The sequence below is a fragment of the Diabrotica virgifera genome, chromosome 10 (assembly GCF_917563875.1).
Source record: "Diabrotica virgifera virgifera chromosome 10, PGI_DIABVI_V3a".
NCBI lineage: Eukaryota > Metazoa > Arthropoda > Insecta > Coleoptera > Chrysomelidae > Diabrotica > Diabrotica virgifera.
In genome coordinates, this window is record NC_065452.1 from 148,619,297 (window position 1) to 148,638,819 (window position 19,523).

Genomic DNA, 19,523 nt, shown 5'->3' on the forward strand with positions numbered 1-19,523 from the left:
CTTAGTGCGCTAATTTGTTATTGCGATTATTAATCACGTTAAACGTTAGACGATAGCTCGAGTGTCGGTTTCTTTCGACACATCAAAGGAGCTATTCCATCACTTATCGCGTTGTTTTGGCTACACTGACGCTGTTTTAGTTATACGCAACAAGTTCTAGCTTTTTTTTCCTGGAAGCCGTCCGTGCATGCACCCCGGTGGCACTGCAGCTTTTTAGCTTATTGTGCTTTCTTCCATTTGTTCTCATGACACCCAATCCAATATAGCAGTGCCCTTCACTAGCCTGTAAAGGTCCACTGGGTTAGTGCCATACACTGTCGGACTTGGTTTGCAGTCTCCATATATTGCTTGTCTCTTACGATCCAGCGCCTCGCAATCGCACAATAAATGTCTGACTGTCTCGGTCTCTCTATTGCATAGTCTGCAGCTGAGATATCCGTTATATAGTCCTATCGCGTGTAGGTGTCCTTTTACTGGAAAGTGTCCAGTTAAGAAACCTGTAGTGATTTTGAGCTGATTCCTGTTCATTTTGAACAGTTGTTCAGCTCTTTTTGCGCATGTCTGAGGTATAAATCTCTTCGCATGCTTTTGCATGAGAATTTATTCCCAGTATTCTTTGTGCTGTCTTCGTATCCAGCCTCTTAATCTGTCTCTGATTGTGCTTTTGGGCACTCCCAGTGCCGGTTCTGGACCGAAGTATCTTGTTGCTGATCCTGGTCTAGCAAGTTCGTCAGCTTTTTCATTACCAGCGATCCCTTGATGTCCAGGCACCCAAATGAGTTGTACCTCATTATGCTCCGCCAGGGTGTCAAGTTCTTCTCGGCATTCCCATACAAGCCTTGAGGTTATCCTTGGGTTCTTTAAAGCCCTCAAGGCCGCTTGGCTGTCTGAACAGATATTTATTCTCTTATTAGTATAAGTCCTCAATCTATTTATCCGTGCACAGTGCAGGATTGCATATACCTCCGCCTGAAATACAGAGGTATATTCTCCTAGTGGGATGGAACGGTTATAGTTCCTATCCTCACTATATACTCCTGATCCAGAACCATCTTCTGTCTTGGACCCATCTGTGTATCAGGTGTGGCCCTCATACTTCAGATGTCTGCCAGGATCTTCCCATACCTCACTGGAGTGTATTTACACCTGGAAAGGTATTTCCATTTTATATTTGGGGATAGAATGGTCTGTTATCATCTCCCATATCGGATCCCCGCGTATGTCTTTGATGCTGCAGTGTCCTTTACCCACTGCAATTTTGCTTTGATTTCCCTGCAGTCTATGTAACCCCATCCTTGCCTCGCCCTTCACTGTGAGGTGTAAGGGAGGAAGGTCTAGTAAGGCTTCCATTGCTGCAGTTGGTGTGCCTCTCATTGCTCCTGTTATGCTGAGACAGACAAGCCTTTGTATCTTGCCTAACTTCTCTATAGCATTTATCTGCTGCACCTTTGGCCACCAGACCAATAATGCATACGTTATTGTGGGTATACATATACTTCTTAACACAGTATAAAAAAATATAACCACAAATATAATAGTTTTGTATTTAAAAATTCAATTCAAATTCAATTTATAAAGTAAAAGTCCCCTAAAAATCCATAAAAAATGAAAAAATAATTAAAAATGTTGTTACCTTGGATATAGCCGCTTCTAACTGATAATCCGTGCACCCACTATCCATATTTCCAGAAATCATATACGCCATAGACTCAGTTACATAATGATACATAGCCATACGAGCTAATTTCTCTTGTATACCTCCATAACTCTCTAATTTGTGACCGAACTGTTTTCGTTGAGTAGCAAATTCAACAGCTTTCTTTATACATGTCCTCATTGTACCGGAAAGAGCAGCTGCCATACCAAAACGTCCATTGTTCAAAATATTCATTGCTACTTTGAAACCATTTCCTAGACCACCCAAAAGGTTTTCAGCGGGGATTTTGGTGTTATCAAAAAATAACTAAAAATTTACAAATGATTACATTTCTAAAACATGACGGTTTCTAAGATGTAAACTACATAAGGCCAGGCATGTATGTATACAGGGTGATTCATTAAGAATGTCCAATATCTGAGTTGTAGATTCTAGACCTCAAAATATTACGGTTTAACCCAAATCACTTAAATCAAATGTGTCTCGTTACTGAGTTACAGGGTGTTTTATTGAAAAATTTAATAACGATTTTTACATCATCATCATTTGGCTCTACAACTCTATGTGAGTCTTGGCCGCGTTTACTATTTCCCTCCATTGTTGTCGGTCCTGAGCAGCTATTTCCCATTGCTGTACTCCCATTTTGCGTAGATCGCTGGCTACTGCGTCCTTCCATCTCTTTCTTGGGCGACCAACTGACCTTTTTCCATCGGGCCCTTCCCAGAATGTGGCGTTTAGAAGTCTTTTGTCACTTGATCTTAGTACGTGACCCGCCCATCGTATTCTGTTTGATTTAATGTAGTATGTTTTGTATGTGTATCTATGTTTTCATCTCCGTATATTGTCTGGAGTTCATCATTGTGTCTTCTTCTCCATTCTCCTGTTGTCTCTTCTCTGCAAGGCCCATAGATAGTCCGCAGTATCTTTCTTTCAAGTACCAGTAATTTTGTTGTTTCCCGCTGATTCAGAGTCCAGGTTTCGCTTCCATACGTTATTGTGGGACGAATTATTGTCTTATATACTCTTATTTTTGCTGGTCTTGAGAGTATTTTTGATTTAAGTAGGGTCCTTAACGAGTAATATGCCCTGTTTCCTGCAATAATCCTGGCTGCCACGTCCTTTTCATAGTTATTTTCAGATGTTATGATCGCTCCCAAGTACTTAAATTCTTTGACGACTTCAAAATTGTATTCATTAATTGTTACGTTTTGTCTAACCCTTGGTCTTGGGTTCTTCGTAACCACCATGTACTTGGTCTTGTCCTCGTTGACCTTAAGACCAACTTCCTTGGCTCCGTTCTCGAATAGGGTGAAAACTTCTTTTGCATCTCTGGTGGATTGTGCAATTGTGTCCACGTCATCCGCAAAGGCTAATAGTATTTTTGATCCTTGGGCGGCAAATCCGTTTGTCAGTTGTGGCTGAGCTTTCCTTACTGCATGTTCCAGTGCGAAGTTAAACAGCAGGGGGGCGAGAGGATCTCCTTGTCTAAGTCCGGTGTCAATGAGGAATTCCTCCGACGTGTTGCTGCCAACTCTGATTCGTGCGGAAGCGTTCTCCGTGCTCACCTTTGCTAATCGTACCAGTTTTCCAGGTACTCCCATTTCTACCATAGTCTCCCACAATGCTTCTCTGCTAACAGAATCGTAAGCTTGTTTGAAGTCCACGAAGATTTGGTGTACATCGCGGTTGAATTCCCAGTTTTTTTCCAACACCTGGCGTAGGACGAAGATCTGGTCTATAGTCGACCTTCCCGGTCTGAATCCGCTTTGGTAGTCGCCTATTATTTCCTCTGCGTATGGAGTTAATCTTCTAAACAGTATTATGGATATAATCTTGTATGTTGTATTAATTAACGATATTCCTCTATAGTTCCGACATATTTTTTTTTACGATTTTTACCCAGTACTTTAAAACTATTTGACATATCCTTCTCATATTTTACAGAAAGTGTGCATACTCTACACCTTACTAAATTATGATAAAACGTTTCTGGCTACTGCCAGAGGCGTACGACAGGGAACAGTGAATGGTTTACCCTTCCCAAATTCTACGCCACTGGCAGAATTGCTATTTTAGCACAATATTTCGATTCTCCAATATTTTCTACGTAAATATTACACGTTAAAGTCATTAGTTTTCGAGATATTTGAAGTTGAAAATGAAATGGCGCAGCTATTTTGATTGATGTATTATGCCCCTTCATTTTTAGATTCAAATATCTCAAAAACTAATGATTTTATCGGTACGGATAAAGAGATTATTAGATCTTATTTGCATAGAAAGTATTGGAGAATCGAAAAACTGCACTAAAATAGTAATTCCGCCAGTGGCGTAGAATATAGGAAGGATCAAACAGTCACTTTCCCTTGTCGTACGCCTCCGGTAGTAGCCAGAAAGGTTTATTTGCCATTTTTTAGTAGGGTGTACAGTACCTACACTTTCTGCCAAATATGATAAGGACATGTCAAATACTTTTGTGCTGGATACAAATAGTTAATATTTATGTAATAGGGATGTTTGATTTAAATATTTAAAAATTATTTATACCCAGTACGTCAAAAGTAATTGAAATATCCTTATCGTAAGACAAAAAGCCTTGACAAAAAGCGTAGGTACTGTACGTTAAATAATCGTTTCTGGCTACTACCAGAGGCGTACGACAGGGGAAAGTAAATGGTCGACCCTTTCTAAATTCTACGCCACTGATGGAATTGCTATTTTAGCATAATTTTTAGATTCTCCAATACTTTATATGTAAATAATTTACTCTTCATTCGTAACGATAAAATCATTAGTTTTCGAGATATTTAAAATTAAAAATGAAAGAGCGCAATGCATTTATCACAATAGCTCTGCCGTTTCATTTTCAACTTCAAATATCTCGAAAACTAATGACTTTAACGTTACGAATAAAGAGTATATTGTTTACATAAAAAGTATTGGAGAATCGAAATATTGGGCTAAAATAGCAATTCTGCCAGTGGCGTAGAATTTGGGAAGGGTAAACCATTCACTGTCCCTGTCGTACGCCTATGGTAGTAGCCAGAAACGTTTGTTTATCGTAATTTAGTAGGGTGTAGAGTATGCACACTTTCTGTAAAATATGAGAAGGATATGTCAAATAGTTTTAAAGTACTGGGTAAAAATCGTTATTAGATTTTTAAATAAAACACCCTGTAACTCAGTAACGAGACACATTTGATTTAAGTGATTTGGGTTAAACCGTAATATTTTGAGGTCTAGAATCTACAACTCAGAGATTGGACATTCTTAATGAATCACCCTGTATTTCTTCCACTCTATCTTTGCCCATGCATGAAATTATTCACGAATTAATTTTATACTGGGTCTCTTTTTTACTCACAGGAACTAGTATCGCAAAATTAAGCCGCTTATCCATAGAAACCACCATAAGTTAAACAAGAATAAACGGTACGGCATGTCTTTGATACCTTGTAAATAAATTTTGACGTTATATCATTTCAGTGACAGTGATATTACCGCATTTGTTGTTCATTAGTTTATTTGAGTTTAGTTTAGTTTAAAAACAGTATTACATCTGCAAAAACATACCCAAGTGCAGACGCAGCAACTAACCATAATCTGCTCTGTGCTGGATTCAAACTAAAACTAAAAAGAATAAAAGCCCCCACAACGCAGAAGAAACCTAATACTCGACTCCTAAGAAATGCCGTAATATCAGATGAGTTCGGAAATAAGATAAATCATGAGATTAAAAAACAGTTAAAAAGATCTGAACAAGAAAATATCGGTCAAAATCTAGACATCATGAATTCCGCCATGGTCACCATAGCAAACGAAGTTTTGAAACCAGAAAAAGACCCAATAAAGAAAAAGGATTGGATGACCGATAAAATACTAGACCTTATTCAACAAAGAAGAAATTGGAAAAACAAAGACGAGATTCGGTATAGAGAGATATATCAACAAATAAGATACGAGGTTAAGCGAGCAAAAGAGGACTGGATGGAACAAAGATGTCGTGAAATGGAAGAACTACAAAGAAAACATGACGAGTTTAATATACACAAAAAGCTTAAAGAAATTACCTACACTCAGAGAAAAAGAACTCCTCACTTTATGAGAAACTCCAAAGGTAAAATAATTCTCAACTTGGATGAAAAAAAAAAGGAAGAATGGACTAACTATATAAAAGAGCTCTTCCTGGATACGAGGCCATCACTTAACACCACAAAGTAACGAATACATTTTTCTTTTGTACCGCCTGATTAAAATGTCGATTAAAAAATTTAAAAATACAGAAAAATCGACGAGAGGCGGTGATAAGGATAGCAATTTCAGTAGTCTTAAAAATTAAATCACGCGTTCAAAACAGTGACGCGCTTAAAAATCACAATTATAGTCGGTTCGCTAAACTCAGACACAACTGGCTAGTGATTTTAGTAGGTAATTTTTTTGTTTTCGGCCAATTTTGCCAAAATTGGCAAAATTACTAACTATTTAGTAATTATTAACTATTTAGTAATTATTTTTTGCCAATTTTAACAAATTTGCAAAATTGCTTACTAAAATCACTAGCCAGTTGTGTCTGAGTTTAGCGAACCGACTATATCTCAGTTTCTAGTGGACCAATTTTGATAATTTTTTTAACACATTCACGGACACGCTTCACATGTATACACGTCTTCTTATGGAGTAAGTGACTTCATATGCAGTCACGACCGTGAATGTGTTAAATGGGACCCCGTGAGTCAAATACGATGCTTTTAAAAGCGCATAATTATTTATTTTCCATGTTTTTACATATAAATGAATATTCACTTGCAAAATGACGTCATTTTTTAATTTCTCCCTAATCTCCCTCATCTCTTGACTGCCAACTCAATGATCACTATACAAATAAATTTTTAAATAAAAGCAAGAAACTTACTGCTGTTGTATTTGAACACTTGATTCCTAGTTTTTTCTCTGGTGGCCCACTAGTTACTCCTCCAAACCCTCTTTCAACGATAAATGCACTAACTTTATCATCGACTTTTCCTGTTTTTGGATTAGTCACCTTCGTCCTCGCAAATACTGTCATAACATCGGCAGTTCCTCCATTACTGATCCAAATTTTGGAACCATTGAGGATATAGTGTTTTCCATCTGGAGATAATTCTGCTCTTGTTCTAAAATTAAATATAAATATGAGTTCAAGAACACTCTACTTATCTCTGAAATTTATGTAAACAAATAAACTCTTATAAAAATAGTCTACTATAATAGTTATTTTTGTACCAAGGGCATTAAGTAGATAGTAGATGTTTATGCCTGAGGGTGACTGGCCCAAGTGTTTGTAAGTCGCCCGAGGGTATACAAATCTATGCTGTATACAAACTTTTATGTCATACTATTTTGTTATCATATGCACTATAAGTATTTTTAAGAATTTAGAAAATTTATCATAGTAGAGTAGGCAATATGCAGAAAAGTTTTGAAATCCCCGACGAAACCATACAAAAAGCGGAAAAAGCAACACAAAACTTGCTACCGAAGCAATCAAGAGACACATACGACAACTTACTAAACTGAATGGCAGAAAACTGTGTAGAATAGAACATATTAATGAAACTGATACTTCTAGACCAGAAAAATATTAGTACATTTGGATGTTGAGAGGTGACTCATAGTTTTTTTGCAAAAAATGCTTGAAAATAACTCATATAATAATATTTGAGTTATCCTCTCACTAAATAAGGCCCGGAACATTGTTTAAATAATCAAAATATCAAAAAATTAAGGAAAAATTCTATTTTTTTCTTGGTTTTTTGATTATAACTTTAAAAGTATTCATTTCCGAGAAAAGTTGCACTGACATAAAAGTTGCGTAATTAAATCTTCTACAATATAGGATTAGTTTATAATTTTAAAAATTGTCACCCTTGTTGCAAAATAGCAATAATTGCGAAAAAACCATACAAAAAAAGTATCTGCATTTTACGTTTTTCAACCAGTTATGCTACAGTTACGACCTTCATATTTCATTCAGAAAAACTATTGATATAATAAAACCATATCGTAAATTTCATTAAGATCGGTTGAATAGATTTTGCAAAATAAATTTTGCAATTCAGCTTTCGCAAAAAAATTCATTCTTTCGAAATGTTGCAGGACTGAAAATAAAGCAGAGAGTAAGTTGAATTTTTTTTAACATGTAGTAGAATATCGTACCTTTCATTTGCAATTTGCAAAATTAAAATCGGTTAACTACCACGACGCCAAGAATTTTTTTAAATAAACATTCATTTTTGGTGCTACGCGCAAGGACAGCGGATACGTTTGCTCTGATTGGGCATTCCAATGACCTTTGATAATGATTGATAAATTTTACTTTTTAGTACATTTCGATATAAATAAATAAATTTGTTTATTGCAAAATAAAAACACATACATACTCTGTCCTTTGAAATAACACTTTTTTTAGCAAAAACTTTGTTCGTATATTTTAACTTAGAGAATAAGTTTAATATTTTTAAACATAATATGCAATTGTTTAAACAATATTTCACAAACAATAATCAAATTAGTTTGATTTTTGTGGAATTAAAATATTAAAATACAACAAAATATAGAGCAAGAAAATAATATATTAGATAAAGTTTGGAAGAAATTTTGGTGGAAATCAACTTGTGTGAATCGAACACCGCTGTCCTGCGCGTAACACCAAAAATTAAGGTTAATTTAAAAAAATTCCTGACACCGTGGTAGTTAACCGATTTTAATTTTGCAAATTGCAAATGAAAGATACAGTATTCTTCAATACGTAAAAAAAATTTCAACTTCCTATCTGCTTTATTTTCAGTCCCGCAACATTTTGAAAAAATGAATTTTTTTGCGAAAGCTGGATTGCAAAATTTATTTTGCAAAATCTATTGAACCGATTTTAATTAAATTTACAGTATTGTCTTATTATATCCTTAAGCTTTTCTGGGTAAAATATGAAGGTCCTAAGTGTAGCATAAATGGTTGGAAAACGTAAAATGCAAATACTTTTTTTTTATGGTTTTTTCGCAAATACTGCTATTTTGCAACAAGGGTGACAATTTTTAAAATTTATAACCAATCCTATATTGTAGGAAATTTAATTACGCAGCTTTTATGTTAGTGCAACTTTTCTTGGAAGTAGATACTTTTAAAGTTATAATCAAAAACGAAGAAAAAAATCGAATTTTTCCTTAATTTTTTTACATTTTGATTATTTAAACAATGTTCCGGACCTTTTTGAGTGGGAGGATAACTCAATTATTAGTACAGTAGAGCGTCGATTATCCGAACGTCGATCAACCGAACGACCGGTTATCCGAACTCCCGACTCCCGCGCCCCACAATCGAGTACCAAGCAAGCGTTAGTAATTAACGCTTACAATATCTTCAATTTTCTTCAATATTGTATCCAAAAATATGTTGTTGCAAAGACTGCACTTTTTTGTTGAATTCCTATTTGTCATTATCAAGATATAAATAAATATGAAGGTATGTAAATATGCCTTTTATTCACTTGTGGATAAATATGTATGACTATATCAATATAGTTCGATTATCCGAACAAATCGGTTTTCCGAACACCCATGTCCCCCAATTAGTTCGGATAATCGACGCTCTACTGTATGTGAGTTAATTCCAAGCAATTTCTGCAAAAAAATATGAGTCACCTCTCAACGTCCATCTCAAAACAGATGCGCCCTGGACTATTCGGCGATCTCGTTGAAACGTTTTCTCTGAGTTCCTTATGGTCCAAATATTCATTGGTAAAGAAGACTTTAATGTAAATAAGAATATTAACATCGCAAATTACCTTGAGTTAAGCGAATATTTGAAACAAGGGCAAAAAGGATACCGGCCAAAACAGGCTAAAGTTCGTCTGGAGAAGATGTTTTAAAATTTATCCATGAAACTCCGAATGAGAGGTTTGTAATGGACAAAGTTGCATTAATACTGGGCGTATTTGGTGGATGTAGACAGCAAGAACTGGTGATTATGATAATTGCTCACGTAGAAGATAGAAAATCAGTTTTTGTGGTAAACATACCAGAGACAAAAACCGACAAAAGATGTGTTTTTATCATTATTGACGAAGGCGACAAAATGAATGGTTTGAAGATAATAAGAGATTACGTGTCTTTGCAGCCACAAAAATATTTTTCTGGCCTATATACAAGGTCACTGTACTGTACAACTAGTTGGAAAAAAATACTTTTGGAAAAATCCCCTTCATCATTGCAAAATATCTGGGTTTAAGCGATCCTGACAGGTATACACACTGTATGTGTCGAACATCAGCAACTCTTCTGGCAGACGCTGGAGCCAGTATGACAACGGTGGATGGAAAATTATGTCAGTTGCTGAAGGATATATTATAGAGGGTAGTATATCTTCAAAAACTGAGGTTTCAGGGATGCTGGCAGGCATAACTTCTGGATCTGGCTTTTCCTTACTAAACTTAATACTCAGACAATGAAACATGAATTAACATTTGCTGCTGGCAATCTATCTATCACCGGACCTTTAAAGAATTGCCAGTTTTATGTGAATGCCACACTAAATAATGTTATGTAGTTATAATAATTTGATTCCATATTTTTTTACTTTAATAACAAATGTTATTAAGAAGTTATCAAAGTTTTTTATCTTTATGCCTGTGCGGGCCATAAAGTGCAGGACACTCCATGCAGGTTCAACAATTACTGTCAAGTCATCAATTAAACATGATGGAACAGGCTGATATGTCTGATAAATACAAGGTACCATTTTAAAACTAAGAACATTTGACTGGCCTCTGATTATTGCAGATGTGTACAGCCCACCACAGCATGCCACATCATCAGAAGAATACCTATTCGTTCAAGAGAAGGAAGAATACTGAAACGAGTCTGGCCAGAAGACTGTCTTGATGACGTTTTTATGAAATGTACCATGTTTTCTTAATATGTTGATGGTCATAATGTCTATAGACATCTAATTTCCATTGATGTAATGTGACACAACGTCTATAGACCACATTTTTCAAATAACGAGTTGTGACAAAAAATCGGTGTCAAAAAATCTCCCATTACATTTACAGATGGATATGAAATGTGACATGACGAACATCAGCAACTCTTCTGGCAGACGCTGGAGCCAGTATGACAACGGTGGATGGAAAATTATGTCAGTTGCTGAAGGATATATTATAGAGGGTAGTATATCTTCAAAAACTGAGGTTTCAATGACTGAGGTTTCAGGGTTTCTTGGTCGTCGTCCACATGTTTACAAAAAATCTTAAAAAACTCATTGTTTCCATAAACTACAAGTGCTAAAAGAAATTAAGCAATTTCCCTATTCCACTTTGCAAAATACATATTGTGCCCCAACACTTGCTTATACATTTGATGCACTGTCCATCAATGTGTTATTATTAATATAAATATAATAAAAAGTGTACTTACTGAATAGATGCAGCATCTGAACCTGAACTTGGCTCAGTTAAACAAAAAGCAGCCACTTTACCACTAGAACACATGGTTAAATACTTGGCCTTTTGTTCAGGATTTCCAAAAAGAAGAATTCCTTTAAATCCAATGGACTGATGAGCTCCCAAAGTAATTCCAACACCTGAAATTAAAAAAATGAGATCGTTATCATAAGTAAATAAAAAATCATGTGTTACGTATTTAAAAAACATAGTATTGTTAATGTAGATCTAATCTAGATCTTATCTAGATTTAATCTCTTGTAAAGATCTAATCTACACTCACCGGCACAAAAAACGGGCACCCTAAAAATGGGCCATTTTTAATGACTTGTATTTCCTAAACCTGATATCCGATTTAAGTAATTTCTTTAATATGTTATAGCCTTATTCTTTAACAATATCGCTGTAATAATATTGTTGCTAGACAGGTACATTGTCATTATATACAGGGTGTACGAATCAAACTGTGTTTTTTTCTCAAACTTTGGAACACCCTGTGGAATGTTCTAGCTTTTATAAAATACTGAAATTAAAACCCAACTGTAGCCTCAGGTTTTCTTAACATTCTGTTTTTTGATTCATTCGCTTATGTTGGATAATAATAAAGTTAGGCACTTTAACAACTACCCCTATTTTTCGTCAATACAGGGTGTTTTTCAATAAGTACGGCAAGCTTTAAGGGGTAATTCTGCATGATAAAATAATGACAGTTTGCTTTATAAAATAACGTATGCCCGCAAATGCTTCGTTTCCGAGATAGGTGGTGTTGAAATTGTTCTTTCAAACTGACGATTTATTTATTGCTCTAAAACGGTTTGTGATATGCAAATGAAATTTGGTAGATTTTAAGAGGTAGTTATTGCGCATTTTTTGGCATATAATTAAGAATTTTATATTCACCATTGTCGTGCATACGAGTATAAACATTTTAGATATATCCCGTATGCACGCCAATGGTGAATATAAAATTCTTAATTGTATGCCAAAAAATGCGCAATAACTACCTCTTAAAATCTACCAAATTTCATTTGCATATCACAAACCGTTTTAGAGCAATAAATAAATCGTCAGTTTGTAAGAACAATTTCAACACCCCCTATATCGGAAACGAAGCATTTGCGTGCATACGTTTATAAAGCAAACTGTCATTATTTTATCATGCAGAATTACCCCTTAAAGTTTGCCGTACTTATTTAAAAACACGCTATATTGACGAAAAACAGGGGTAGTTGTTAAAGTACATTTTTATTATCCAACATAAGCGAATGAATTAAAAAACAGAATGTTAAGAAAACCTGAGGCTATAGTTGGGTTTTAATTTCAGTATTTTATAAAAGCTAGAACATTCCACAGGGTGTTCCAAAGTTTGAGAAAAAAACACAGTTTGATTCGTACACCCTGTATACCATGACAATGTACCTGTCTAGCAACAATATTATTACAGCGATATTGATAAATTTTGAGCATGAGAGTAGAAATTGAACCACTAAGGAGCTTGAAGCTGGTACCACAGTGCAAAAGATGCCAGGCCTATGGTCATACCTGGAAATATTGTAATAAGGAACCAAGATGTGTTAAATGCATCGGTAAGCACCTTACCAAAGATTGTCAGAAACCACTAAAAGAGGAACCAAAGTGTATCCATTGTGGTGAAAATCATCCTGCAAGCTACCGAGGATGCTATGTAGCCAAAAAAATACAAAAGCTGAGAAATCAGAGAACAAATAAGGCCAGTCTACCAAAACCACCACAAAGGGTCAATGAGAAGGAAAAGCCAAAAGCACAAAACGTCACTTCAAATAGAAAATACAGTGATGTAGTTAATAATGTAAAACAAACGGACCAAGAATTGGAAACCGAGAATACATTGAAAATAATATTAGAAAAACTCATCAAGATAGATGACAAAATAACACAAATAGATATACGCGTTACTAGGTTGGAACATAGCGCTAAAGGAGCTATACCGAAAATTCGAAATGGCTAAGCAACTACGAATCATGGAATGGAATGCCAATGGGCTTCTACAACATAAAAATGAACTGCAAACTATCCTAGATACAGAAGAAGTTGATTTATGTCTCATAGCTGAAACACATTTCACGAAACAATCTTTTATAAAGCTTAGAGGATACAGGGTATACCACACTATACATCCTGACAATGCAGCCAAAGGAGGCAGCGCACTAATAATAAAAGATAACATTGAACATTATGAGGAGCTAAAATATGAAACAGAACACATACAAGCAACTACGGTATGTGTCAAACTCAAAACTAATTGCGAAGTTAATGTAAGCTCAATTTATAGCCCCCCTAGGCATTCCATTAAAAAAGAACAGTATGTAGAATACTTGAAAAGTTTGCGAAAAAGATATATCATTGGAGGTGACTTTAATGCAAAGCACACCCAATGGGGATCAAGATTAACAACAACTAAAGGAAAAGAGTTACTGGCAGCCATAAAAGAACAGAAATGTGAAGTAATATCAACAGGTAGACCGACTTATTGGCCAACAGATACAAACAAAATACCGGACTTAATTGATTTCTTTGTTATTAAAAATATTTCATCCAACTATGTAGATATTAATGAAGGTTGGGATATGAATTCAGATCATTCACCCATAATACTCACTGTGAGTGACACGATTATCAGAAAGGATTGTAACCCAATACTAACAAATAAACTAACAGACTGGGAAAGTTTTAGATCAATCCTTGAAGATAGAATTGAACTAGCAGTACCATTAAAAAAACCTGAACAACTAGATGAGGAAGTTGAGTTGCTTGTACAAAATATACAAAAATCAGCATGGGAAAGTACTCCTACTATAAGATCAAACGTCAAAGGAAACAACTATCCGAAAGAAATTAAAAAGTTAATTAAAGAGAAAAGAAAACTTAGAAGGAAGTGGCAACAAACCAGAGCACCCCAAGATAAAACAAATTTAAACAATGCTAGTCAAAAACTTAAAAGAGAGATTCAAAATATAAAAAATGAGTCAATCAGTTATTACCTGAGAGAGTTGACGGATAATAGTAGCACAGAGTACTCTCTATGGAAAGCTACAAAAAGGCTAAAAAGACCAGTAACCCATTCTCCACCCATTAAACTAGAAGATGGTAGCTGGGCTAGAAGTAATGAGCAAAAGGCAGAGAGATTTGCCACATATTTAGAAAATACATTTAAACCGCATGATGACCAAAATAATGATCAAATATCGATAGAGCCTAATCAGACAGAGGAGAGAATCAGACCAACATCCCCGAAGGAAGTAGCTGATGAAATAAAAGACAATATAAATCCTAAGAAGGCACCAGGATATGATCTAATTACTGGAGAATTACTAAAAAACCTGCCTCGTAAAGCCATAGTCAAATTGACCAACATCATCAATGCTGCATTTAGATTGAGATATGTTCCAAATTTATGGAAAATAGCTGAGGTTATAATGATACCAAAACCAGGAAAATCACCAAATGAAGTGTCTTCATATAGACCATTATCACTTTTACCAGTGATGTCGAAGCTTTTTGAGAAACTTCTGCTAAAAAGAATAAAACCAATAATAGAAGAGAAAAAAATGATTCCAAACCACCAATTTGGCTTCAGAAATAAACATTCTACGATTGATCAGGTACACAGAATGACTAACATAATTGAGAAATCATTAGAAGAAAAGAAAGTCTGTTCTACAATCTTTTTAGACGTAGCTAAGGCCTTCGACAAAGTTTGGCATGAAGGTTTAGTCTACAAACTCAAAATTCTTATGCCTAAACAATATTCAGAAATTTTACAATCATATATATCTGACAGATATTTCAGAATTAAGCAAGAAGACGTGTACACTGATCTAAAAGAAATCAGAGCAGGAGTCCCTCAAGGAAGCGTATTAGGTCCTGTTCTCTACCTGTTATACACATACGATATACCTGAAATGGAAAATGATACTATAGCCACATTTGCAGATGACACCGCTATCTTAGCAGTAGGTGATACCAGCGAAGAAGCAGCAGAAAAATTACAGTTGGCAATCAATAAAGTACACAACTGGACTAAAAAATGGAAAATCAAATTAAATGAATCTAAATCTATTCATATCAATTTTACAAATAAAAAAATCGAAAACATTCCAATTAGAATAAATGATGCCCAAATACCATATGCATCTTCTGCAAAATATTTAGGTATCACACTTGATGCAAGGCTTCGCTGGAAAGTCCACATTAAAAAGAAAAGGGAAGAATTAGGTATCCGTTACAAAAAAATGTATTGGCTGATGGGAAGAAACTCTGCATTGTCCACATATAACAAAATACTTTTATACAAACAAATACTTAGACCAGTATGGATGTATGGTTGCCAACTCTGGGGCTGTGCCAATTCAAGTAATATTCAGATTATCCAGAGATTCCAGAATAAAGTATTACGGAACATCGTTGATGCTCCTTGGTATATCCGAAATGTCGACCTCCACAAGGATCTTGAGATGGAAGATGTAGACAAAGTTATCAAGAAGATGGCAGGTAGTCACGAACAACGGCTCCATAGTCATGTAAACATCGAGGCCATCCAGCTCCTCGATAATACTGGGCTAGAAAGAAGACTCAAACGAAGAAAACCATTTGAGTTAGTGTAAAGTGTTAGTGTAAAAGCAGAGCATAGCGTTGTATTGTGTGTTAGTTTTAGTATTAAAATTTCATACTTGTTAAAAAAATAAGAGGACACCATAGGGTTAAGATCTTAGATTATGTATCATTTAGTAATATAAGTTAAAGAAGAACTGATAATTGGTCAACTGATGACCAGATTTCAGTAGTCTAAACACAGCTTGTGTTTAATAAAAAAAATATTGATAAAGAATAAGGCTATAACATATTAAAAAAATTACTTAAATCGGTTTCAGGGAATACAAGTCATTAAAAATGACCCATTTTTTGGGGTGCCCGTTTTTTGTGCCGGTGAGTGTAGATTTAAATACTAATCAATACATACCTAAATCATTTGCTCCTACAATTTCAACTAGCCTTGCATATTGTGTATTAGACAATTCTGAGCCTCCTAATTCCTGGGGAACTTGTAAAGCAAATGCTCCAAGCTCCCATAGCCCTTTAAGAGTATTCTCTTCAACTTTTTCAAGTTCATCATTCTTAGTAGGATTGTTGACTTTCTGCAAATTATAATCAAATATTAAGAGTCAAACTATGATGCCACATTGAACTGACAGCTTGTGCCACCAGTGGCGGATCTACGGGGAGGGAAAAAGGGGAAATATCCCCTCTAACAAGGTCCAAAATTAAAGAAAACAATTGTTGAAACATAACAATATATTAACAACACGCTAGTTAGGAAAATTAAGGGAACTTAATGTATGTAAGTTACTATATGTCTTTTATATAGTTAAGGTATTATAAAAAATTATGTCATTTGGTTAACGTTTCATTGGAAGTCCCCTCCCAGGCAAATGCCTAGATCCGCCACAGTGTGCCACAGCCTAGAATAATGGGAAAAAAACTTTTTTATCTTCAAATGAATATTTAATAATGATGTAGGAAACTCTGTGGATCTAATAAACACTTTAGTAGTATTCTAAATCTGAATTAATGACCATTTTAAATACCTAAGATATTGGATAAATGAGACACTAAATCCTGATGAAGAAATTAAAACTCATATAGACAGCGCAAGAGGAGCATTTATGAAACTTAGATAAGATTGAGAACAATATCATCAAATTGTCATGGAAGCTACCCATGCCTAAAATATGGGCTCAAAGAAGAAGAAGAATTAACGACGTGCTACTGGTTTCCTTTAATGAAGGAATACCTCTAAATTTGCCTGAATGTGAAAGTTTTCAACTACAACGCAGTGCCTCCCAATGCCAAATAGGGAACGTCATATGTCATAAGGGTATATAGGACCATAAGACAAGTGTGAATAAGGTATAACCAGGGGCGGTTTCTCCATTGGTTCACTTGTGCAGTGAGCACCCAATAAAATTTCATTAAAATAGTTTTTTAAAATCTCATAAATAATAAAGTATCATTAAAATATTTTTTTAATCTCATAGAATCATTAAAATATAACTTTATTTATTAATCATATTTATTTGCTCTACGCCGCTGGATGCACGTGGCAAGTGCAGATACTTATTCTCTGGTACAGAACTCAAATTGAACCAGCCAATACTAACCTACCCCTGTAGTTAGAAAGATAAATCTTAAAATCGGTGACAAAGCATTTCGCCTATCTAAAACAGTGAGGATTTGTGCAGTGCACCCAGAGACCAGTGGAGCGTTTCGGTTCACAGTTTGGAATTCTGTTGTGGGTTCTAGTTAAATACGGTTAAATCTTAAATACAATATTAATAGTTTTATGATGAGGCCTTATTTAGTGGATTTTATAAAAGAAAATGCAAATAGTTTTGAAAATCGACTTCTTATAAAAAATAATGGTCCACCTCGGCCGGAGATAAACTTGGTACAAGAATGTGCTATAAAAAACAAAAAGTTTAAACGTTGCTTTAAAGTTGAACAATATAAAAAAACTTCATGGGTGCGGGTGTGATAAACTACATTCTTTGTTTTGTTTTCCATGTTTAGTATTTTCGAAAAATGAAAATATTTCTTCAGAGTGGATAAAAATGGGCGTTTGGGATGGTTTGAAAATAAATTATTTGTTTTGTTTTCCATGTTTAGTATTTTCGAAAAATGAAAATATTTCTTCAGAGTGGATAAAAACGGGCGTTTGGGATTTATCTCATTTATTAACTCTCAGACTCTCAGCAACTCTCAGATATTGGCAATATTGATGTTCGCCAATTATTAGATTCTGGGTATAGGAAATCAATATAAAATAGACTTTAACGACCAAGTTAAAAAAATCGTTACATTTTATCCCGTCTTATCGATTGTGTAAAATTTTGTGGCGTCTTCGAAATAGCTTTGAGGGGACATGACGAGTCATCAAAAAGCCTAAATCCAGGAATATACAGGGATCTCATGATTTTGTATCAGAAATCGATATGGCTATGAAACAACATTTGGAGGGAAATACTGTTTTTAAAGGTACGTCAAAGTCAGTTCAAAATGGCATATTAGATGCAATTCTGTTTGCCAGGAAGAGATTAAAAAACAGGTTTCAGAGGCACGGTTTGTATCCATCCAGTGTGATGAAACTACTGATGTTTCTACCCATCAGCAACTTGTTATTTTAAGATATGAGCGGAATGGCCAAATTTATGAACTATTTTGGAAATTTTAAAACCTGTTTCACATAGTGCCAGTGACATAGCCACAGACATTAAAAAAGAGTTGGAACTGCTAAATATTTCCGTAAATCAGCTATAGTCTAGCCGCTGAAAAGCTGGAATGATCACGTGAACGGCACGCATTCTTAAACGTTCCTCTCCAGATGTCATCTCTTTTCCCACATTTACACCGCTCAACACAAACGAATTTTAAGCACTGCCTGACAAAATTCACCAGCGGAAGTGCAAAGTACACATAATGACAATGTAAACAGCTCTTAGAAGGTCTGGCTGCAAACGACCGGTCGATGCTTGCATTGAGTGATCACGCGACCTTGAATTCCATCTTTTAAACGGCTCAAGTATAGTAGGTCAAAGCTATGATGGAGCGGCTGTAATGTCAGGAAGGGAAGGTGGCGTTCAAAGTATTATAAGAATAGCTATTTGTATAACAAGGGAGGAAAGTGCTACTTTTCCTCCCGAGAATGAAGTTTACTGCCCGACGCGTAGCGGAGGGCAGTAATCATTCAAGGGAGGAAAAGGCACTTTACTCCCATGTTATACATATGGTTTTTCCACCTTTCTCAAATAACAAGTCATTTTTTCATTTTTACTTAATTTATTTTATGCAACTAACCAACAAAATTTATTAGAACTAAAACTAAGAAGTAGGTACAATATAACTTCAACTGTCAAATATAAGTCAAATTATTAATGTAAACATTGTTAAATCAAAATAAAAATTTACTGTTTTTTACCATTCTGCAAAATATAGTGTGTTTTATAAATAAACGTTAAAATGTATAGATACTTACGTAATAGAAAATAGATATTATACAGGGCGTCAATAAGTTATATTTCATGAATGAAATACCATGACGTCACTTTTACTTTTCCTCCCTAGGGAGGAAAAGTACAACTTTGCTCCCTACAATCAGGTCCGAAAAAGTATACTTTCGGTAGAGGTAGGTGGAAAAAGATTTTCCTTACGCATTTTATGTACATTGTTATGCACATCAATTTAATTTAATATTGCAGAAATGTGTTTGTTTTCATGCAAATGTAGCCAACTTTTTTGCCAATTTACATGCATTTCCGCCGTTTTTTCAAGATCAACAAAAAGAACTAGCATGCTAGA

General features: G+C 35.0%; 1 protein-coding gene across 1 annotated transcript in view; it reads right to left on the bottom strand.

Moving 5' to 3' along the window:
- Window positions 1-19,523, bottom strand: part of LOC126893250 (very long-chain specific acyl-CoA dehydrogenase, mitochondrial) — a 49,933-nt gene that overhangs the window by 13,544 nt on the left and 16,866 nt on the right. Inside the window, exons 3-6 of the mRNA XM_050663236.1 lie at window positions 16,132-16,306; window positions 11,107-11,272; window positions 6,570-6,810; window positions 1,634-1,963 (exon numbers count right to left, since the gene is read on the bottom strand). Coding sequence (XP_050519193.1) covers window positions 1,634-1,963; window positions 6,570-6,810; window positions 11,107-11,272; window positions 16,132-16,306 — 912 coding nt within the window. The remainder of the gene's footprint in view (window positions 1-1,633; window positions 1,964-6,569; window positions 6,811-11,106; window positions 11,273-16,131; window positions 16,307-19,523) is intronic.